Below are 22,392 nucleotides of genomic sequence, written 5' to 3'. Positions count from 1 at the left end.
TTTTGAAATTGATAGAATATTTTATTACAACAATCAGGTTTGTACAGCCCTACTAACGTGTTCAAGTCTGTACAATTCTGGTATATAAACAATAACATTTCTCCTAGAATATACGGTTACTTTTACAACAAAAAAAATGCTTTAATAGGTTTTCTCTCGCTCGCTCCTCAGAATCTCCTTTTATTTCAGTGTTCATAACCAAAGCAAACAGTAATCAGCCAGACAGACACCTGCTGTAGTTTAAATTTTATTACGATTCGCTGCACACTTCAAACATCAATAATCTTAAAAGAGACAGGATTTCCCCTACTTCAACCCACTTTGGCTGGATTTCAAAAACTGTTCATTTGAGCCGATTACAGATGCCAACTTGTGTTCTGATGCAATGCCCACTGCCTGTGCCATTGGGTTATTTTCGGCTGGTTGAACTGCCAATTCTTTTTATCAATAATACCGCAATGATTACATTGCAATCATTAATTCTGTAATTGAGGACGTCAGGAGCAGAGTGCCCCTGACCCAACAATGTCCTCCCACTTACCCTGCCTCTGACAAAGGGGGGGGGGGGGGGGGGGGAAGAGGACAATTTAAACAAGACTGACCCACCAATTTGTTCCTCCAATCTTCTCCTGAATATTTGCTGGGGTAAGCTGTCTAAGTAACCATTCTTCACGTGTGAGACTACCCAATGAGAAGTCCACTCAACTCAACCCATGAGGGGCATCATCAGCGCGGAGTCTGAACCGGTTCTTGCCCAACATTCACACACGAGCACTTTGCAACGGCTGCTAGGTAGCGATCAGAAGCTGGAACCCTGGGTGGACTTTTCCTCTTCAAAGTGTCCCTCCTGCTGCCCTGACCGAGTTCAGTTAACAGCACAGACCTAAGATCAAACCTGGGACCTCCTGGCCTACAGAATTTGTATCGATAGATTCCTTAGAGAGAGTAACGGTTAGAGGGCGGGACTTCTAGATAGCAACCTCATTTTGGGGGCTTGGACAGCCAACCTGCTGAAGCTTCATTCTCATGGCTCAAGACATCATTTGAAACCTTTGCGGAGTCACTGCCTGGTACCCGTTATGCATTAATATTTGTCTCCATAGTCTGTGTTGTGTGAGGTATAGCAGGATAAGAAAATTGTGTTTTAGAACAAAAAAACACTGCTCCAAAGATTTTTTTTTTGCTTTTTGGGCGGTGGGAGAGTAAAGGTAGGTTGGTGATGGTGGTAGTAGTGATGCCTGGACTAGCATAAAAAAAAACACTGAATAAACTGGTGGGAAATAGCTGATGCAGCACCTGATTACTGCCACTATATTATATACATAGCTCGCTAGCTGCCTCTTGTGGGAGTGATGGAGTCCTGCAGCCAAACAGCATACGGCTGCAAGAGAGAATTGCAATGATTCTCCCAGAGCTGGAGGTTTACTGGGCAATTAAGCTGGCATTTACGAGCACCCAGGTTCCAGGGCAGTACGTCTACCGTGGAGGATCGAGGAATTTCCCCGCCCCCCCAGGTTGGGCGGAGGTTGTCGCCTGTTTAATATGTTCTTGAACCGCTGCAGCACACTACCCATGGGAGTTTCAAGCATTTGGCTACAAGTTATTGTGACACTCAAGAAACGATTCATATTTTGCGAGCAGATTTTAACTAAAGGAAACCGAAATATAAATATCCTCATATTATTGGCTTCAGCTATCCCCCATGCATACGCCTCTGAAGTAACAAAGAGGGTATTCTAACGCAATGTGCTGTCAGCGAAGGGACCGACTCTTTCACAGTCATTTGCAATAAATGGCACAAATTCCACCGTTGCACAAGAGCAATACAGAGCTGCTGGGCTAGTGTTTTTTTGGGAGGGCTACCAAAATGTCCAGCTAGACCACGGATAAGTTCCACTTCCCGATAATTCAATGCACTGCTTGCTTTAAGAAATATTCATTACCCGCCCACTCCATCAACTCAAGACCACCTCCCCTCCAGTGAAATACAAGCTGCTGACATGTTTGCAGTTAGTTGGACAGTTCAACTGTTTACATAGCACCTGCACTACAGATGGTTGCAAGTTTGAAGGATATACACGCACAATTTCTTCATGGTCCAGGTGGTTATAAGCCACTTTGACACGAGAAAAATCATCCCACTCTCGAGAGAGTTCGCATGGTTTGCATCCCTCTCCTCACTTTGGTGAGATGGCTGTCCCTTCCCTCATCATCCACTGCCCCCCCCCCCCCAAGGTCAGGACTGCATGGGCTGGTCTGTCCACGCTCGCTGTCGGGACATGGCCAGCGGATGGGCAGCAGGTGCGCTTCAAGTGGCATGGGCAAAAAATGTTGTGGCGCCCACCTGACCGCCCTCTCGCGAAGCTCCGGAAAAAACCTCGGAGCCACATCGAGAACTCACTAATCTCATCAACTGCAACCATCGATCCCTCGCCACTCCCCCCACCCCACCGAGACTCGAGCTGGAATCGGGCACCCAACCACTTTTAAGCTTCTGGGCCAACCTGGAAACACACTCTTTCCAGATCTTTTGGAATCCAGCCAATCTCGGACTGCGGAAGGTAGGGCCCATCGCTTCCTAAAACATCATTTTGCACAAAAAAGTTTTCTCCATATGAAAATATAGATAACTCACCATTTAATATTTAACACTGATCAGCTCATGGCATCAAAGACCCCAAAGGTTTCGAAACAGTCGCAAGAAAAAGAAACCATTTGAATAACGTGAAGCAGTTTTTAAAAAAAAAAACAAGTGGAACCATCGATCTCGATTACAGCTACTTTGGGACTGGGTTGAAGGTGTGTGCACTGTCGTTACTGAAGTACTTCCAGGCCAGTCTCCAAACACAAGATCTTTTGCAATGTTGCATGTGTCAAGACAGAGGCATTTGCAGACCTACTCCGCAACCTCCCCAAGCCCACCACAGCTATCCCCCGACGGACAAACGGCAAGCAGAATGGCCACCTGCCTCTCTCTCTCATAGAAAGTGCGGTCCAGCAGCAAAGGACATCAGCAGCTTTCATTGCTTCTCGGCTTGCTGTTCAAATACAACTGGAGTTGGAAGAGCTTCTCTTGAACAGAAGAGATTTTTTTTTTTTTTTAAACTACGCATCGCGGGTGGGACCGTTCTGCCTCAAACTCAACTTAGGACGGGCCCTGAAAACTGAAGTCATCGCAACGCTCAGTAGTACCAAACGGGGCAGAGCAGCAGCTTGGATTAGCGCCACACCCTGATCCACACGACGACGGCTGGAAATTTCTACAAGCAGCTGCTTCTGGTTTGCGAGGCGAGAATTCCTGATGACATTGCGTGTATGCTCAGATTTTAAATACAAACATTTTGCGGATTCAATTCAAAAGCTTATTTTGTAGCACAGAGAGAAAGAGACCTTTTGTGGGGGGGTGGGGGTTTCCGGGAATGGGGGTGGGTCCCCCATTTTATGTTTTACTGACTTTACACAAAACGTACATTATGGCGAGATTAAAGGAGCCGCTTTTGCTCACCTTTTGCGAGTGCAATTCTGTCCCCGTTACTTTTCTGCGGAGTTCGAGAATACTAGAATCTGTCCAGCCACTCGTCCCCCCGAAAAGATCACTGTTACTGTAAATAAAAGAGCTGGGACTTTGTGACCTTCTGGGCACGTCTCACTGAACCAAAGAATGAAAGAAAAGAAATCCCATTAACCACTGGATTGAGACCCAACCAGATTCATGTACCTTAGGGGCCCATAACCGATTACAGAAGAGATCTCTATCCCCATTAGTCTGGTTCAGACCTGGATCGGAAAGGACAGTGGAACAGTTGCCACTGGATCCTCGCCATAGTTTTCATTTAATCATGTACGTGTGTTTGTGGTTGGGGGGGGGGGGGGGGGGGTGGAGGAGGTGGGGCGTGAATATGTTGAGACCTATAAGGTCTCTAGACCGAGAGCTCACCTTTACTGTGCAAGATAAATTAAAAAGAAAAATATTCAAATACACTGCCCGCCCACCTCCCCCCATATTAGAGAGAGAATATATTTATCCCCTCTTTTCAAATTCGCCCGCCCCATGACAGGTGCAGCACTGGAGCACACTGCTCCATCCGCGCACTCTCTCTGGTACAAACGAACATTCCTTGGATTCCATGAGCTGAATTAGACATATTGTATTGCTGGTTTATAATAACCCTCTTCTCTCCCTCCCCACCCACCCACCCCCCCCCCCCAAATCTTTTGTTTGTCGAATCAGTGCAGCCGAGAGGTTGCCTCAGGAAGGTGAAGTCTTGATGGCTTTCATGGCGACTCCCCGCCGAGCGGCAGAGAGTGAAGAGACCAGCTCCCAAACCGGAGCGGGGGCGGTCCGGGGGAGGGTTTCATTCAGGGATGCACCGAGAAGCACCTTCCTCATCGCACTCCGTCGTGCTACCTAAGGAAAGAAAAGAAAAAACACAAACTATTTGAACAGAAAGATACAAGTTCCAGGTGCAGTTTAATTCCCCAATAGCCTCTCCTGGACATACTGACTCTTGCTGGGATAAGGGTCCATGGGAACAGGCTGCCCTCTGGTACCTAGTCCAAGTGGCTACTCCTAATATGTGAGCCTAGGCCGAGAACGTTAATAAGAACGCAAGAATTAGGAGCAGGAGTCGGCCATACAGCCCCTCGAGCCTGCTCTGCCATTCAGTAAGATCATGGCTGATCTTCTACCTCAACTCCACATGTTGGTAGGCCATTAGAGCCAGGCCGTTCAGGGGTTGATGTCAGGAAGCACTTCTTCACACAAAGGGCAGTGGAAACCTGGAACTCTCCCCCCCGAAAAGCTACTGAGGCTGGCCGGGGGGGGGGGTCAATTGAAAATTTCAAACCTGGGATTGATAGATTTTTGTTAGGCAAGGGTATTAAGGGTTACGGTTCAAAGGCAGGTAGATGGGGTTAAAACACAGGTCGGCCACAATCTAATTGAATAGTGGAACAGGCTTGATTAGCTGAATGGCTTCCTCCTGTTCCTATGACTGTGACGACATCAAACGCCAATCCTGACCTCACTCGCCATCAGACACACACACACATTCCAGTAAAGGGAACAGGAACCTGGCATATTTCCCCTCCCTAACACGTGGGCACAGTAGAGAATTGTAGCATCTTTACTGTAACCCCGGGTGACAACAACTAACTCAGCACAGACTGTGTGGTTCATTAACATGTGGTCTTCACTAATCGAACCATTGGAGGGAGCTGCAATTCCAAAATTTCCGAAGGTAATTAATCTTTCATTAAGAAAAAAAAAATCAGCCTGCCGGAGACCATTCCGGACTTTCCTGCAGCCGCTACCAGCTGAGCAACCAGCAGGAGGCGACACTGAACCAGTTCTACAGGCAACCCACATCGATTAATCAACCTGTTTATATGATTAACAATAACAACAACGTGTTTATATAGCACCTTTAATGTAGTAAAACGTCCTAAGGTGCTTCACGGAAGTGTCATAAAACAAAATTTGACACCGAGCCACATGAGATAGGAGGGCAGATGACTAAAAGCTTGGTCAAAGATGTATTTTTAAAGGAGTGTCGAGAGGTGGAGAGGTTTAGGGAGGGAGTTCCACAGCTTAGAGCCGAGGCAACAGAAGGCACGGCCGCCAATGTTGGGGCGATTAAAATCAGCGATACTTAAGAGGGTGAAATTAGAGGAGCGCAGAGATCTCGGGGGGTTGTGGGGCTGCAGCAGATTACAGAGATAGGGAGGGGCGAGGCCATGGAGGGATTTGAAAACAAGGATGAGAATTTTAAATCGAGGTGAGGTAGATCATCAAGCACAGGGGGTGATGGGTGAACGGGACTTGGTGCGAGTTAGGACACGGGCAGCTGAGTTTTGGATGACCTCAAGTTTATGTAGAGTGGAACGTGGGAGGCCGGCCAGGAGTGCATCGGAATAGTCAAGTCTAGAGGTAACAGAGGCGTGGATGAGGGTTTCAGCAGATGAGCTGAGGCAAGGGCGGAGACCGACGGTGTTACGAAGGTGGAAACAGGCGGTCTTAGTTATGGCGTGGGTGTGTGGTCGGAAGCTCATTTCAGGGTCAAATATGACACCAAGGTTGCGAACAGTGTGGTTCAGCCTCAGACAGAAGTTAGGGAGAGGGACGGAGTCGGTGGCGAGGGAACGGAGTTTGTGGCGGGGACCGAAAACAATGGCTTCAGTCTTCACAATATCGGAGGGAATAGATTGTATTCCAGTTGACAGTTTGTTCCAATTAAATAGGGTAGGGAGGACAAGGGGTCGCGAATTGAAGTTGTGTCAGGCCAGATCTAGGTTAGATGTCTGGAGGTGGTTCTTACACTAGAGAATAGTGGACCTCTGGAACAGGCTACCGTCTCGTGCGGTGAACACTGACTCGCTGACTTCCTTCAAGCGAGAGCTGGACCTGTTTCTGGCTGGGGCAGAGATCACCTCTTACAGAAGGTAGGTACTTCAGGGCTAGCATGATGATCTGGACTAGTTTCGATCGCCTTGACTGGTCGGAGATGGATTTCCCAGATTTCCCCCCCCCCCCCCCCCAAATTGGCCTGGGTTTTTAGCCTGGATTTGCGCCTCTCCCAGGAGATCACACAGTTTTGGGCGAGATGAAAAGTGTACATACTGTGATACACAAGGTATCACGATTGTGTGGACAGGCTGACGGACCAGTGGGTCTTTACCCGTCCGTCAATGTTCGCATGAAGTCCCATTGAAGAAAGGTGCAGTCAAGAGGCAAGCAGGCTTCCTGAATGGCAACAGACCCATATCTACAGTCAATGTTGCTCCTTTTGCAAAGCAACAGAAGGTCGACAATCTCAACCAATGTCTTGCTCAAGGGCCACTCTCAGCAATGCTGAAACATACTGCACAAGAACATGCTCGATTGTTCAAGCTCACTGATGTGTGAGGAGATATAGATCTGTTAGTGATTGCCCACACAGTGAGCTCTTGACATCAATCCTGACAATGTGCGCAGTGCAGGCTGGGCACTCCCCCCACAACATTGCCCAATCCTTCTACTTCAAGAGGACCCATCACTTGGACCGTGGAGCTGAAAGCTTGCCCAGGGGCAAGTAAAGTAAAGGTGGGCCACGAACGGTGCTGGAATGGATTACGGGAGGCCGCGCTTTCTATGGGAGAGTGCAGGTAGTAGCTGAGAGTAGATTCAAACTAGAGTTTCCAGAGTTGTGAGACCACTGCTTTAAGTACAAGGCCACGCCAAACAATATGAAACTGGATTTTAGCGCATTGACTGGTTAGAATTTTTTATGTACAGGAGGGGGGGGGGGGTGTGGTGCCTCAGTCCTGTACAGGAGGGGGGGTGTGGTGCCTCCGTCCTGTACAGGAGGGGGGGGGCGTGGTGCCTCCGTCCTGTACAGGAGGGGGGGGGCGTGGTGCCTCCGTCCTGTACAGGAGGGGGTTGTGGTGCCTCCGTCCTGTACAGGAGGGGGCGTGGTGCCTCCATCCTGTACAGGAGGGGGGGCGTGGTGCCTCAGTCCTGTACAGGAGGGGGGGTGTGGTGCCTCCGTCCTGTACAGGAGGGGGTTGTGGTGCCTCCGTCCTGTACAGGAGGGGGTTGTGGTGCCTCCGTCCTGTACAGGAGGGGGGGTGTGGTGCCTCCGTCCTGTACAGGAGGGGGTTGTGGTGCCTCCGTCCTGTACAGGAGGGGGTTGTGGTGCCTCCGTCCTGTACAGGAGGGGGTTGTGGTGTCTCTACTGAGGAACATATAGCTGCAACACTGCAGAGTGGATGGCTGTAGGTTTGAACCCCACTTTTTCCAATCACAGCCGTGCCACGCAGCGATTCATCAAGGGTAAAAGAACTCGCATTTATGGCCTCAGGACACCCCAAAGCGCTTTACAGCCAATCGAAGTGCCGTCACTGTTGTAAAATAGGAAACGCAGCAGCCAATTTGCACACAGCAAGATCCCACAAACAGCAACACGAGAATAACCAGAAAATCTGTTTAAGTGATGTTGGCGGAGGGATAAATATTGGCCAGGACACCAGGGATAACTCCACTGCTCTTCTTCGAAATAGTGCCGTGGTATCTTATACGCCCACCTGAGGGGGCAAACATTCGGTTCGTCTCATCCAACATACGGCACCTCCGACAGTGCGGCGCTCCCTCAGGATTGCACTGGGCGTCTCAGCCTAGATTTCTGTTTTCAAGTCTCTGGAGTGGGACTTGAACCCACGACCTTCTGACTTTGAGGCGAGAATGCTGCCCACTGAGCTAAATCTGACACACAAGGGGTAGGGGCTAGGCATCTATTCCAGGGGTGAAGGAGGAAAAGCCACTCTTGTGCCTCCTGCCTTTATGGTCAGCAAGGGAGACACCGGCAGTGGCTATTTTCTCAACTCTTTGCCACAAGAGGTACACGGCCTTGAAGGGGTGGGTGGCGGAATAAGTGTGCAGGCACTTATTGAAGGGCAGCATACCTCACCAAGGAATAAAATGCATAGCATTAATCAAGTGGCAGAGTAGTGCAAGCCCAACCCCACACGCTTAACTCAGCCGTGCTGGAGTGTGGAGGGCAGGCAGTTCGCCACAAGGAACGGGGTGCAGGAACTGCAGAGAACGGACGGTGGCTGCAGGCATAAACCTCTTAGCAGCTGACTAAAGAGCAGCAATGGCGGGGCCAGGACCAGGCCACCAGCTGGAGAGAGAACGGTGAAATGTGCATGGCAAAAGGGGACGAGGAGGGCTCACACACCTAAAAAAAAAAAACGCCACCCGATTAATGTTTCAAGGGGTTTCTAATCATTTCCCCCCTCTGCTGGGATACAGGTCTATGCAGCAGTCTTAACCAATCTCCTTCCGATACCCCATACACAGGGTAATTCCTCCTGTATAAGACTAAATAGGAAATATTAGCAACATAGCATCACAGCCAAGTCTGTTTTAGTTGCCATCCAATGTCCAAAAATGGGCACCTCATGGTGGGGGGTGGAGCGCACAACAATCAGGAGCAGGCACCCTGGCAAATCATTCCCTTTCTTAACCCGGCCGCTCTGTCTCAGATCAGTTAATTCAGCAGGTGCCAGGGATGAAACCCAGGACGCAGGCGGTCTACAAGGCCCTGCATTTCTTTCATTTACCAAGCCATTAGGGGAGCGAAGGAGGAAGGGTGTCCAGTAACATTTAGATACACTTCATATTTAATTAGTCGATTCTTTTTGGTCTTTTGTCTCTTCGGCCGCAATACCCAAGCGGAGCTGAGAAACGAGGCCGTCCGTCCAAGCCTCCACCAGTCCAGTCCATGCCCTGACCCAGGTACAGGAAACTGTGTGTTATCCGGAGGCTAAATGTCCGGCAAGCTCGAGCTACCGGCAAAAATCAGGAGCCGTTTGGTTAGGTTTTTTTTCTTCTCGTGGCTTTTTTTTCCAACAGTCAGGCTCTGCAAAGTCTCTCTGAAGCTGTTGCTAAGCGACAGAGACGCTTCCAAGGTACGGCCGACTGTTTAGAAGCTGTTGCTAAGCAACAGGGTTTGTTGCCAGATACGGAGATGAAAAGCTCCGTAATGCTTCAATATTAACGCTGGTTTGTCCGGCAGTTTTGAGGGAACGGCAACAGCTCGGTCCCGTCGGTGCCGGATATCACAAAGTTTCCTGTAACAAGGAAGCGGTGGGGGGGAGTTGATAGATCGCCTTCTGATTCCATCCCTTACGAAGAAGCATTTGGCGTCTGTTGTGTAACAGCCCTCCCCTCCCACTGCGAAGCAGCTCAGATTGGAAGACACATTGCTGTAAATCCACGCAGGTACCGCAATAACACTATGGTCTGGTGTGTCAGTGCACGGTTTTGAATCAGCAGTCGCTTCCTCTCAGAGTCCATCTGGCACCAAGAGCTCCAGTAGTCAGCACAGGAAAAGACTGTCTAGACTTTAGCAGGAAACATGAAAAACTCTCTTCTACGGTGTTCAACCTGGCCCATTATTCCGAGCTGAGCAAACTCAACCAGTTAAGATCAGACTTCAGACGGCTGGTATCCGTCTGGAGCCTTTTACAAGGCTTGAAACGGAGAGCAAGTGTGCTCTACCACTTGTGGGTTGCCCCAAAGTTTTTCTTGTCCGTTAGCTTTGCCCTTCTGTATAGTTAAGGTGTAAAACACACGTTTGTCCCACTCTCAAAGGGACACATTCTAAACTATTAACAGCAGTTTCGGCTGGGACCGCATCCAAGATTCACTGGTCTGTTGCGATGCTGCCCCATACAAGTCCCAAGGCAGCCCTACAAGAGTGAGACTACAAAATGCTGCGGTACAAATGGATCTGGGGGTCCTAGCACATGAAACACAAAAAGTTAGCATGCAGGTACAGCAAGTAATTAGGAAGGCTAATGGAATGTTGGCCTTTATTGCGAGGGGTATGGAGTATAAAAGTAGGGAAGTTTTGATGAAACTTTGCAGGGCGCTGGTGAGACCACACCTGGAGTACTGCGTACAGTTTTGGTCTCCATATTTAAGGAAGGATATACTTGCATTGGAGGCAGTGCAGAGAAGGTTCACGAGGTTGATTCCTGAGATGAGGGGGTTGACGTATGTAAGAAATAGCTGTTAGATTCAAAGATGGGTTTTAATTCTTAGACCAGGGACTGACAATAGGCAAGCGGAAAAAGATAGCATAAATGCCAGCAAGGTCGAATATCAAGCATCAAAAGACAAATAGAAATGATAAGGGAATGGTAAAATGCAAGGAAACAGGGAGGCTAGCACCTGCTAGATAACAAGGAGCCACGAAACCTCAGGGGAAGGTTGGTGGAGTTGGCTATTTGGAGGATCTTGGGGTTCATATCTGACGCATGGACTTATAATTGTTATTATAGTTGTAGTATTATTTTGTGTTATAATGACGGTTCTGAAAGCATGCTGTAGGGCAGCTGTGTCCCGAATAGTGCCGGTTGCTACAGTTGGTATAATCGATATTGAGCCAGAAACCGAACAGTTAATGTGGGATAATGAACTGCTAGAGATAGGGACATACATGTAAAGTTCTTTGTTCATTTGCACAGACTACCACGCCTAGCACAACAAGATAGACAGAGGGGAAAGACGAACTTAGGTACTAAGTTTAAGCCATCAGTATAGGAGTAATCCCGGGGATGATAAAAGTGGAAAAGAAGTTGGTATCCCTAGCCAAAATCTAAATTTGGTGCGGGACCAACAGGAGGGACTGAAGGGGTTAAAATGAACCCTTCTCAGAATTCAGACAGCCGAGGTAACCACTAATTAAGTGATGCCAGCAAAATTAAAATCAGAACAAAGGAGTGGGGTCATGTGAAGATGAACTAAAAGGCATACGAACAACTTTATGTGAAAAACAAAGATAAGACAATACAGATTGGAAAAGTGCTACTTTCGCTAGTCTTGCACAAAGGGCAGTGAGAGAAGCTTCGCAAAACCAAGATAAGACGCAGCTGTGGGACAAGACAGAATGTGTGTGTGTTTTGAGTAAGCGATAAGAAATGTGCTGCTTTAGCTAAAATCGTAGACACAGCAGAATATAGGGGTCATGGGAATTTGACCTGTGACCAACGGCATAGTAAGATGTAACTAACCTTTACTAATACTGAAAAGAATAAATAAGCCATATGTGATCAGGTGATTATTGTAATACAATGTGATTGGATGAAAATAGAATAAAAAGCTGTACCAACCAAGAGAGAACGAGAAGGGTGTCACTAGGCCGCGGGGTCTATGACCTTCTCCCAGAATGTTCTGTTAATAAACTGTGTACTTTTACTTTAAGAGAGTCTCGAGTGAATTTATTTTTCACCAACAACGCATGATGAAAGTTTGAGCAGGTTGGGCCTTTACTCATTGGAGTTTAGAAGAATGAGAGGTGATCTTATTGAAACATATAAGATTCTGAGGGGGCTCGACAGGGTGGATGCTGAGAGGATGTTTCCCCTAGTGGGGGTATCTAGAACTAGGGGGCATAGTTTCAGAATAAGGGGTCGCCCATTTAAGACGGAGATGAGGAGGAATTTCTTCTCTCAGAGGGTCGTGAATCTTTGAAATTCTCTACCTGAGAGCTGTGGAGGCGGAGACACTGAATATATTCAGGCGGAGATTGACAGGCATTTGAGCTACAAGGGACTCAAGGGGTGTGGGGAGAGAGCGGGAAAGTGGTGTTGAGGCCAAGATTGGATCAGAGCGGGCTCGAGGGGCCGACTGACCTACTCCTGTTTCTTATGTTCTCCCTACCTTGACACCAAGTGGGTGGTGAAGTATCTGGTGAGTCACTGATGTGGGAGGGTCCCACCCGACAGGAGAAACCTTGAGTTAGTCACTGCGCAGAAACAAGTGGAAGACTAACTAACGATCCAATTCAAATGGCAGTTTCAATGCCTGCCACCGGAGCAACACTGGATACAGCCAAGAATCCACGTGGCAACATGCTGAGGGTCATGGATCCCTCTGCTGTGTATGGGGCTCTTTCAGGTTATCAGTGGGGAGATGGGGAAAGTGCTAAAGTGGGCGCTTGGCTCTCTGCTGCAGGTGAGGTTTTAGTTGGTCTGGTTATGGCCTGGAAGTCAGAGTCTTGTTGAAGGAGTCAAATCAATCCTGCAATATGCCCTGGGTCTCCTCCCCACACCAGCTGAGGAGAGTGCCAGATCCCTGACGAAGGGTCATCGACCTGAAACGTTAACTCTCTTTCTCTCTCCACAGATGCTGCCTGACCTGCTGAGTATTTCCGGCATTTTCTGTTTTTATATGTGCCAGATCACTCACTTGCCTACTTTCATCAATTAGAGCATCCTTCAGGAGATTTGGGAACTTGTCCAATCTTGGCTGGTTAACACATCCTTTTCTCCCCCTAATGGCATTCATTGGGACTGCACCACCTGCTCCCAAGGGTATAGAAAGGTCCTGGTCCTTCACAACAGCGCTTTATTTATTTTTATTAAACCTGAACTCATTTCACTGCCAACGCCCCAACAAAAAATAAATAAAAGAAAAATCACAGCTGAGGAGACCATTGGCCGGGAACATGATGCGTGAAGGACGCCATCATTCAAAGAACGAAGGCGGCTCTAAAAGGTAGGCAGCAAAACTTTCTTCTTCATTCTGCATCCTTCACACCCCAGAGAGGCTGTGACAGAAGAGAAGGGATACCCCAGTTAAGGCGCTGAAACTCTGCTGCCAAACCAGATCTGCCAAAAACATGTTCCCGAGTGCTAGCCAAATTTGAACAGTTATGCTTGGGTGCATGCGAGGGCATGTCTTACAGACAGTAACAATACAAATCTAAGCAAAAATCAACAGTGGAACAATTAACTGCCCCACTGTCCCCGGGACAGGGTTGTAAGTGAGCACATTTTGAATTGTAAACACTCCTTTCAGATGCTGCCGCTATGCCTGGTGCACACATCTCTCGGGTCTATGGGATTGCTCCGCAGAATGTATTGAAAATGGTGCTACTGGTTCATTTTAAAATGTATTTACTTCACAATTAACATAGTTGTTGGATAAAAACAGGGGGCATTTGGGTTCATCCAAATTCAGATCAACCCGACTACTTCTCCGACATCTACCGGAACAGCCAGTCTCACTCTCCACAGAGGCTTTCTGTGTCTCTAAACCCAGCCCTGGCTTGGAGAAGCACTCTCTCCCAACGCCTCTCCCCTAAACTCTTCACTGTTATAAATCTCATCATCATGAAGAAACGACTCATGAAATAACACTGGATGGCCAGCTGGTGGCGCCGTCCAAAGAGTATAAATACTCGGGCGTGGGCCCAGCTTGCTCTTGGGCATTCTGTAAAACAGGAACTAGTGAAGTACAACTAGACCTCCATGTTCTGAAACAAGTTGATTAAAGCCTTGCTTTATACTCGAACCAAGTGCGTAGTGAGTTTTATTACGTCAGTAGGCACTTAACCTGCCCCCTCCCCCAAATTGATCTTCTCCCTGTTGGGTACATCTGCTGCTCCTACCCTGATGTTACTGCGTCTCTCCAAGAGCAGACTCTGTGCTGGGGATGGGAAATCCTGCCATGAGCAAAGCAGCAACGTCAAGTACAAGCTTCAATGAGGACCTTCAGTGAGAAGGTCTAGGAGTGGAGCAATAGGGATTTTCCCCAGTCAGATCCCTTGGGGCCTACGTGGCATATATATTCTCCATGGTTACACACTAGCTGGTGGATGTCCATCAGCCACTTTGCTACACATTGCTTTGTCATTGAAGTTACCTAAAGTAATCTTACTGTAGGATATAAACTTCAGAGTTTGGTGGACATAAAAACACAAAGCTCTACGAGCATCTTCTAAATGAAATCAGCTATCCTTCTTCGATTGATGGGATGTTGGGTAAAATGAGGCCACAGCTTCTAGGCCCAAATTAAACTGGGGAGCACCTCGGCGAGAGACTCTTTGATGTATCTATCTGCTGCTCTGGAAACAGACCGACTTCTGGAATAAATCTATTCGTGGACAGACTGCTGGCCAGCACAAGTAGTTCTATCAGGGTTTTTGATCTGCCCCTCCCCCAAGAAATGGGGACCCCTCCCCTCACCCCACCGAGACCAACTCCAAAGAGTGGCGCACTGGAGAGTTGAGTGAGGAGAATGGATCAAGAATTCCACAGAATCTTCCAAAAGGAGAACTTCCAGGGCGAATGGAGTTGATGGATGCTACCTGCACTGATGCTGTCCCGAACAGCCCATAGAATGGAGGAGGGAGGTTGGGGGGGGGCGAAGAGAAAGATGCATTAGATTGACAGGTTTCTGCAAGGACCTCAGCTTCTCCCTTGGAGGAGGGGGAGGGGAGGCTAGGAGCAATGAGTGCTTACCGCAGCCTGGTATTTAGCAGTTGTTGGTGCAGACAGGACGGCCCAACTTTGGACACAATTAGTTCGCTGCCTGCTCTCCTACATTCAAGTCACTGACGCACTTCTGGGAGGTGCGACAGGGAAAGACGCTCTCCCTTGGATATTCCCTGCTCCTTCTGGAGAGACACCTAATCTCCAGTTGGTGCTTTCCCACAGCAGTGGAGCTCAGACTGGGAATTCAGTGAGGAAACATAGAAACATAGAAGATAGGAGCAGGAGTAGGCCATTCGGCCCCTCGAGCCTGCTTCGCCATTCAATGAGATCATGGCTGATCATCCAAATTCAGTACCCTGTCCCTGCTTTCTCCCCATATCCCTTGATCCCTTTAGCCTTAAGAAATATATCTAACTCCTTCTTGAATATATTTAATGAATTGGCCTCAACTGCCTTCTGTGGTAGAGAATTCCACAGGTTCACCACTCTCTGGGTGAAGAAATTCCTCCTCATCTCTGTCCTAAATGGCTTACCCCTTATCCTTAGAGGAAGCCCCCCCCCCTCCCCACCAACACGCTGTGTCAACACCCCTCCTTGAAAAGGAGGGCATTCTAAACCCCACAGCACCATCCCGCTTTGTCGCTTCTCCACTACAGCATGGCCGAGACTGGGAGCGCAGTGGAGTACGAGATTGAAGCTGTGTCACATTATTTTCTGGCACTGTGCGCGAGCGGCACTGAGCTGGTAACGTACTTTTTTCTTTCAAATAAAAAGAGGAGAAATTGGGGTTTCATTTTTGATCTTTGTTGTTCTAAAGGCTCCAGCTCCTTGAAGGCTCTTCAATTGGAATTGCAAATTGAAGGCAGTTTTGGCAATGTGGAGTTGTGTCCACTCTTGAAGCATATGAACAGAAAAGGAAGGTTCTTCATGAAAAATAGCCTCCAGTTTGTGGAGGAAAACACCAGTACAGTAATGAGACACACAGACCAGACCTGGTCCACTGGATCCAGGTCCCAGGCTGGATTCCAGGTCTGTGCTGAGTTAGCTGGGGAAATGGAGGCAGCGATACCATTATCCACAATGCCCCTAAGCAATAGGGTGGATGAGAAAACTACAGCTCCTGATGGCTTTAAGTGATCCCAATTATAAAATCTGCATGTAGGGATACCAGCTGAGGGCAGAGTCAAGTTCAGCTGTGGCACTCGTCGCAGTTCAACAACCTTTCAGCACTCAAGTGTCATGAATAATGGCCATATTGGCAAGGTACCAGAGGGCCGCCAGTGTCTGTAGAACTGTGTCCCAAAAGGGAGTCAAAACCTTCAAGAGGGGGTAAAACTGGGGGAGAAAAAAACCCCTGCAATGTAAAACATCTGTGAAATACATTCTGAGAGTGAACTGAGATGGGCACTTCAGTCTAGGACACTCCAGATGTGGTACACTGGACCTTCGCCTTCAAAACAATTGGTTGGTAAAAGACAGTTAAATGACTATGCTGCCTGGGAACGAGCACCAAGTGCCAGCTTTTCCCTCCAAACTCACTTGTTTTCCGTTTTTGCAGATGTCTCATCCACAGCACCATTTAAAACCGGAGAGGGCGTCTTCTGATTCCTTGCCTTGTCATCAGATGCCTTTGATGTGCTAATCACAACAGAAACCAAGTCATTATGTTGTGGGGTTAAAGGAATTTTCTCTCCCCTCCCTTCACCTCCCCCCCACCCCGTTTCTTGGACCACACTTGTGACACGTGTTCATCAGGAGTGTGATGGAATACTCTTCACTTGCCTGGATGAGTGCAGCTCCAACAACACTCAAGAAGAGCGACACCATCCAGGACAAAGCAGCCCCATTGAATTGGCACCCCATCCACCACCTTAAACATTCACTCCCTCCACCACTGGCGCACCGTGGCTGCAGTGTGTACCATCTACAAGATGCACCGCAGCAACTCGCCAAGGCTTCTTCGACAGCACCTCCCAAACCCGCGACCTCTTCCACCTAGAAGGACAAGGGCAGCAGGTGCATGTGAACACCACCACCTCCAAGTTTCCCTCCAAGCCACACACCATCCTGACTTGGAAATATATCGGCCGTTCCTTCATCGTCGCTGGGTCAAAATCCTGGAACTCCCTCCCTAACAGCACTGTGGGAGTACCTTCACCACACGGGCTGCAGCGGTTCAAGGTGGCGGCTCACCACCACCTTCTCAAGGGGCAATTAAAGCTGGTCTTGCCAGCGGCGCTCAAGTCTCATGAATGAATAAAAAAAAGGCCAATAACCCTGTGGAGGGCAGGAGCATGGCAGCATAATGGCCTTCTTCCCACTCTGCAGCCACCAATCGCCTGAAGCTCTGAAAGGCTAGGTATGATGCAGGTGCAGGACACACCTGCTGCTCTGGCAACATAACACCACCTCAAGAAACAACCTTAGCAACGAGCACTAGGAGGTCATCCTGACATCTCAAACCCGAAGCCACCGGTTTCACAAAAAAAATAGCTGGAATCTGAGAATGCAATCCCCACAAAAAATCTCATAATCCCAGGTTATGAAAGCAGAACACAACCTATTCAGTCACCAATGAACCAGTGCGCTCATTATAAACGGGTGCAATGCATTCCTTAAAAAGCTCCAAATGCCAGACCGTGCAACTAGCTTTGCTTAGGATACATAATACTGGGGGACTGTCATGGCCTCGACTCTGCATTGAGTTGAATCCAGGTCCTAGAGGTGAAATGAGAAAGTTCTAACCTAAATATATATATATATATATTTATTTTTATTTTTTTTTAAAAAGAGAGGATAAGCGGCAAAAGTCAGAGTGAAAAAGGAGATAAAGATAATAAATACTTGGGGAACAGAAAAGGTTATATAGGAAGTGATAATAAAATACCTGTTCAAAATAAAGGAGTGGTGAAAAATAAAAACATGTTAAATTGCTGATGTAACAGTGTACAGAGCATCAGCGTAGGTCAAACAGAACGAGAAATACACCATCAGGAAAAAGATGGAGGGTGGGGACAGTCACCCAAATAAAATGATGAGGGGCCTAGGTAGAGTGGATAGGAAGGACCTATTTCCCTTAGCTGAGGGGTCAATAACCAGGGGGCAGAGATTTAAAGTAACTGGTAGAAGGATTAGAGGGGATTTGAGGAGAACTCCTTTAACCCAAAGGGTGGTTGGGGTCTGGAACTCACTGCCTGAAAGGGTGGTCGAGGCAGAAACCCTCATCGCATTTTAAAAGTACTTGGACATGCACTTGAAGTGCCGGAACCTACAGGGCTACGGACCAAGAGCTGGAAAGTGGGATTAGGCGGGATAGCTCTTTTTTGGCCGGCACAGACACGATGGGCCGAATGGCCTCCTGTGCTGTAAATTTCTATGTTTTCTATGAAAAGTTATGTACAGAAATGCACGTAGCATAAGAAATAGAACAAATACGTTTAGAAGTACAAATTCAGCTTGAAGTATATGATGCAGTAGCCGTTAGAGAGACCTGGCTACAAGCTGGGCATGATTGCGAGCTAAATATTCCAGGCTATAGGATCTTCAGAATGGGCAGGGAAATTGGAAAAGGAGGAGGAATAGCAATATTGATAAACGACACAATCACAGCAGTGGGAAGAAAGGGTGAACAGGCAGCGGAAACAGTATGGGTAGAACTAAGGGACAGTAAAAGATGCAAGACTCTGGTGGGAGTTGTCTGCAGACCTCCTGCCAGTAGTGTTTTGAGGGGACGTATAAATACAGAGATGAGGGAAGCATGCAGCAGAAACAATGCGGTTATAATGGAAGGTTTGAATTTTCACAGACTGGGAGAAGCAGAATAGCTCAAACAATGAGTTTCTGGAATGTATTGGGGACAGTTTTCTGGAACAGTAGGTTTGAGAACCGACAAGGGATAAAGTCCGTACTAGATTTAGTGATGAGCAACAAATCAGCCTTAGTCAACAATCGAATGGTAAGGGAATATTCTTGCAAATTGTGACCATAATATGAATGAATTACAGCACATTTGAGGGGGAGAAGCAATAATAACAACTTGTATTTATATAGCGCCTTTAATGTAGTAAAATGTCCCAAGGCGCTGCACAGGAGCGTTATCAAACCAAATTTGACACCGAGCCATATAAGGAGATATTAGGACAGGTGACCAAAAGCTTGGTCAAAGAGGTAGGTTTTAAGGGGAGGAAAGAGAATTAGAGAGGCGAAGAGGTTTAGGGAGGGAATTCCAGCGCTTAGGACCCAGACAGCTGAAGGCACGGCCACCAATGGTGGAGCGAAGAAAATCGGGGATGCGCAAGAGGCCAGAATCGGAGGAGCGCAGAGATCTTGGAGGGTTGTGGGGCTGGAGGAGATTACAGAGACGGGGAGGGGTGAGGCCATGGAGGGATTTTGAATTTAAGAAAGATAAACTTCAAAGGGATGAGAAATAAATGGACCACAGTAAACTGGGTTGGGCTGTTAATGGGTAAACCTAAAAACAGTGGGAAATATTCAAATAAGTATTTAGAAACATAGAAGATGGGAGCAGGAGTAGGCCATTCGGCCCCTCGAGCCTGCTCCGCCATTTAATGCGATCATGGCTGATCATCCAAATTCAGTACCCTGTCCCTGCTTTCTCCCCATACCCCTTGATCCCTTTAGCCTTAAGAAATATATCCAACTCCTTCTTGAATATATTTAATGAATTGGTCTCCACTGCCTTCTGTGGTAGAGAATTCCACAGGCTCACCACTCTCTGGGTGAAGAAATTCCTCCTCATCTCTGTCCTAAATGGCTTACCCCTTATCCTTAGACTGTGACCCCTGGTTCTGGACTCCCCGGCCATCGGGAACATCCTTCCTGCATCTAGTCTGTCCAGTCCTGTCAGAATTTTATAAGTTTCAATGAGATCCCCTCTCATTCTTCTAAACTCCAGCGACTATAAGCCCAATCGACCCAATCTCTCCTCATACGTCATTCCTGCCATCCCAGGTATCAGTCTGGTGAATCTTCGCTGCACTCCCTCCATGGCAAGAACATCCTTCCTCAGATAAGGCGACCAAAACTGCACACAATACTCAAGATGTGGTCTCACCAAGGCCCTGTACAACTGCAGCAAGACATCCGTGTTCCTGTACTCAAACCTTCTCGCTATTTGGTACAATATAAACCCAGTACATACCTCTAAAAGACAAAATCTCCACTTGTGCAGTTAAGTAACCATGGTCAATAAACAAGGTAGAGATGGTATTAAGATAAAAGAAAAGGCTTACACAAATGCAAGGATAAGTAGAAATCCAGTAGACTGGGAGAGCGATAAAGGATGTAATGAGGAGCAAAGAGGGAGCATGAACAGAATTGGAAAAGATAGCAAATCTAACAGTAGAAATTTTTATAAATATGGAGAGAGAGAGAGAGAGTAGTAAGGGTGAATATGGGCCCATGACGCAGGTGATACTATAATGGACAATAAGGAAATGGCAGAATTGTTAAATGAGAATTTGGCATCCATTTTCACAGCGGAAGGGGAGGACAAAATACTAGCAGTATAAGGGAACCGAAAAATAAGTCACGGGTAGGAACTTAGCAAATTTTTTGTTAGGTAAGGGTATCGAGGGATATAGATCAAAGGCGGGTAAAGGTGGAGTTGAGACACTGATCAGCCATTATCTAATTGAATGGTGGTACAGGCTCAAGGGGCTGAATGGCCAACTCCTGTTCCTAACAGATCCATTTTTACAAAAATTAGGTGCAGAACAAATTATCTTCACTTTCTACACAGACAACAGGCCTAAAAAGGTATTCAAAGTGTTTAATCTTAGAACCAGCAAGCAGAACTTTGCAGCAGAGCAGGGTAGATCCACCTCGGTTTCTGGAGACACTGTCCAGAGCGCGTATGCTAGGGTGCTTACAATGCTGCAATACCCAAAAAACTGCACCACACAGTCCTTCCCAATCTCGTGAGCAAGTTATTTTTTCCTCCCCTCCGCAGAGTGTTGACACTTGCTGGGGTACAGTTCCATAGGTGGTGCGGAGTCCTCAGGTATCTCAGTCAATGGCCATTCACAAGGAATAGGAGGAGTAGGCCATTCGGCCCCTCGAGCCTGCTCCGCCATTCAATGAGATCATGGCTGATCTTCCAAATTCAGTACCCTGTCCCTGCTTTCTCCCCATATCCCTTGATCCCTTTAGCCTTAAGAAATATATCTAACTCCTTCTTGAATATATTTAATGAATTGGCCTCAACGGCCTTCTGTGGTAGAGAATTCCACAGGTTCACCACTCTCTGGGTGAAGAAATTCCTCCTCATTTCTGTCCTAAATGGCTTACCCCTTATCCTTAGACTGTGACCCCTGGTCCTGGACTCCCCCGCCATCGGGAACATCCTTCCTGCATCTAGTCTGTCCAGTCCTGTCAGAATTTTATAAGTTTCAATGAGATCCCCTCTCATTCTTCTAAAGTCCAGTGACTATAAGCCCAATCGACCCAATCTCTGCTCATACGTCATTCCTGCCATCCCAGGTATCAGTCTGGTGAATCTTCGCTGCACTCCCTCCATGGCAAGAACATCCTTCCTCAGATAAGGCGACCAAAACTGCACACAATACTCAAGGTGTGGTCTCACCAAGGCCCTGTACAACTGCAGCAAGACATTCTTTCAAAAATTACAGCATTGAACTCTCAAACGGAAAGGTGTCAGTCTCGCTCCCGATCTCAACTGAAATACTATGGGGCCAGGGAGATGGAGCGCTTCACAGCACTGTTATAATGTAGGTAAATTCAGCAGCCAATTTGTGGACAGCAAGCTCCCACAAACAGCAATAAGATAAATGACCAATTTTTTTAATGATGTTGGTTGAGGGATCAATGTTGGCTGGGACACTGGGAGAACTCCTCTGCTCTTTAATTAGTGCCATGGGATCTTATACGCTGACGTGAGGGGAGAGACGGGACCTCGGTGCTCCCTCAGTATAGCACTGTGTAGATTATGTGCTCAAGTCTCTTCAGTGGGGCTTGAACCTACTTTCCCAAATTTCTCTTAAAAGACACAATGATAGCTGCCTCAACCACTTCCTGGGACAGAACATTCCACACTCCTACACTCCCGTGTAAAGAAACTTATTGTAATCTCGCTCCTTACTCTGTGTCGATTTTATATTGAAGACCCTTTGCTGCTGACTCTCCCAACCTGAGGAAATACTCATATCCTTATTCACTGCATCAAAACTCTTCAGAATTTTAAAAACATCTATTGAATCTCCTCTTAGCCTTTTTTGCTCCACTAGAAATAGTCATAGTATCGCGAGTCTCTCCTTACAACTATAGTTTCTCATTCCTGGCATTACAACAACTTATAGAGTCTTTAACATAGTAAAACGTCCCAAGGCGCTTCACAGGAGCGTTACCAAACATAATTTGACACCAAACCACATAAGGAGAAATTAGGACAGGTGAGCAAAAGCTTGGTCAAAGAGGTAGGTTTTAAGGAGCGTCTTAAAAGGAGGAGAGAGCTGTAGAGGGGCGGAGAGGTTTAGGGAAGGAATTCCAGAGCTTAGGGCTGAGCCAACAGAAGGCACGGCCACCAATGGTGGAGCGATTATAACCTGGGATGCTCAAGAGGCCAGAATTAGAGGAGCGCAGAGATCTCGG

The 22,392-nt window shown here is 47.5% G+C and overlaps 1 protein-coding gene across 5 annotated transcripts in view; it reads right to left on the bottom strand.

Annotated features, from left to right (window-relative positions):
- Positions 1–22,392, bottom strand: part of LOC147099493 (serine/threonine-protein phosphatase 6 regulatory subunit 3-like) — a 108,380-nt gene continuing 85,988 nt past the window's right edge. For 2 of the 5 annotated variants that reach the window (XM_085969681.1, XM_085969678.1), the window contains 2 exons: positions 16,303–16,401; positions 1–4,408 (listed from right to left, as the gene is read on the bottom strand). In XM_085969681.1, the coding sequence (XP_085825807.1) occupies positions 4,405–4,408; positions 16,303–16,401 (103 nt within the window). In that variant the 3' untranslated portion in view covers positions 1–4,404. Of the gene's footprint in view, positions 4,409–16,298; positions 16,402–22,392 lie in introns of those variants that run through there. The other 3 variants (XM_085969680.1, XM_085969682.1, XM_085969679.1) reach the window with 2 other exon arrangements.

This window comes from Somniosus microcephalus, chromosome 28 (assembly GCF_052327205.1).
Source record: "Somniosus microcephalus isolate GS21.2 chromosome 28, FLI_Smic_1.0, whole genome shotgun sequence".
NCBI classification, from domain to species: domain Eukaryota; kingdom Metazoa; phylum Chordata; class Chondrichthyes; order Squaliformes; family Somniosidae; genus Somniosus; species Somniosus microcephalus.
Note: the sequence above shows the minus strand (reverse complement) of the source record. Positions and strands in the feature narration are given on the sequence as shown.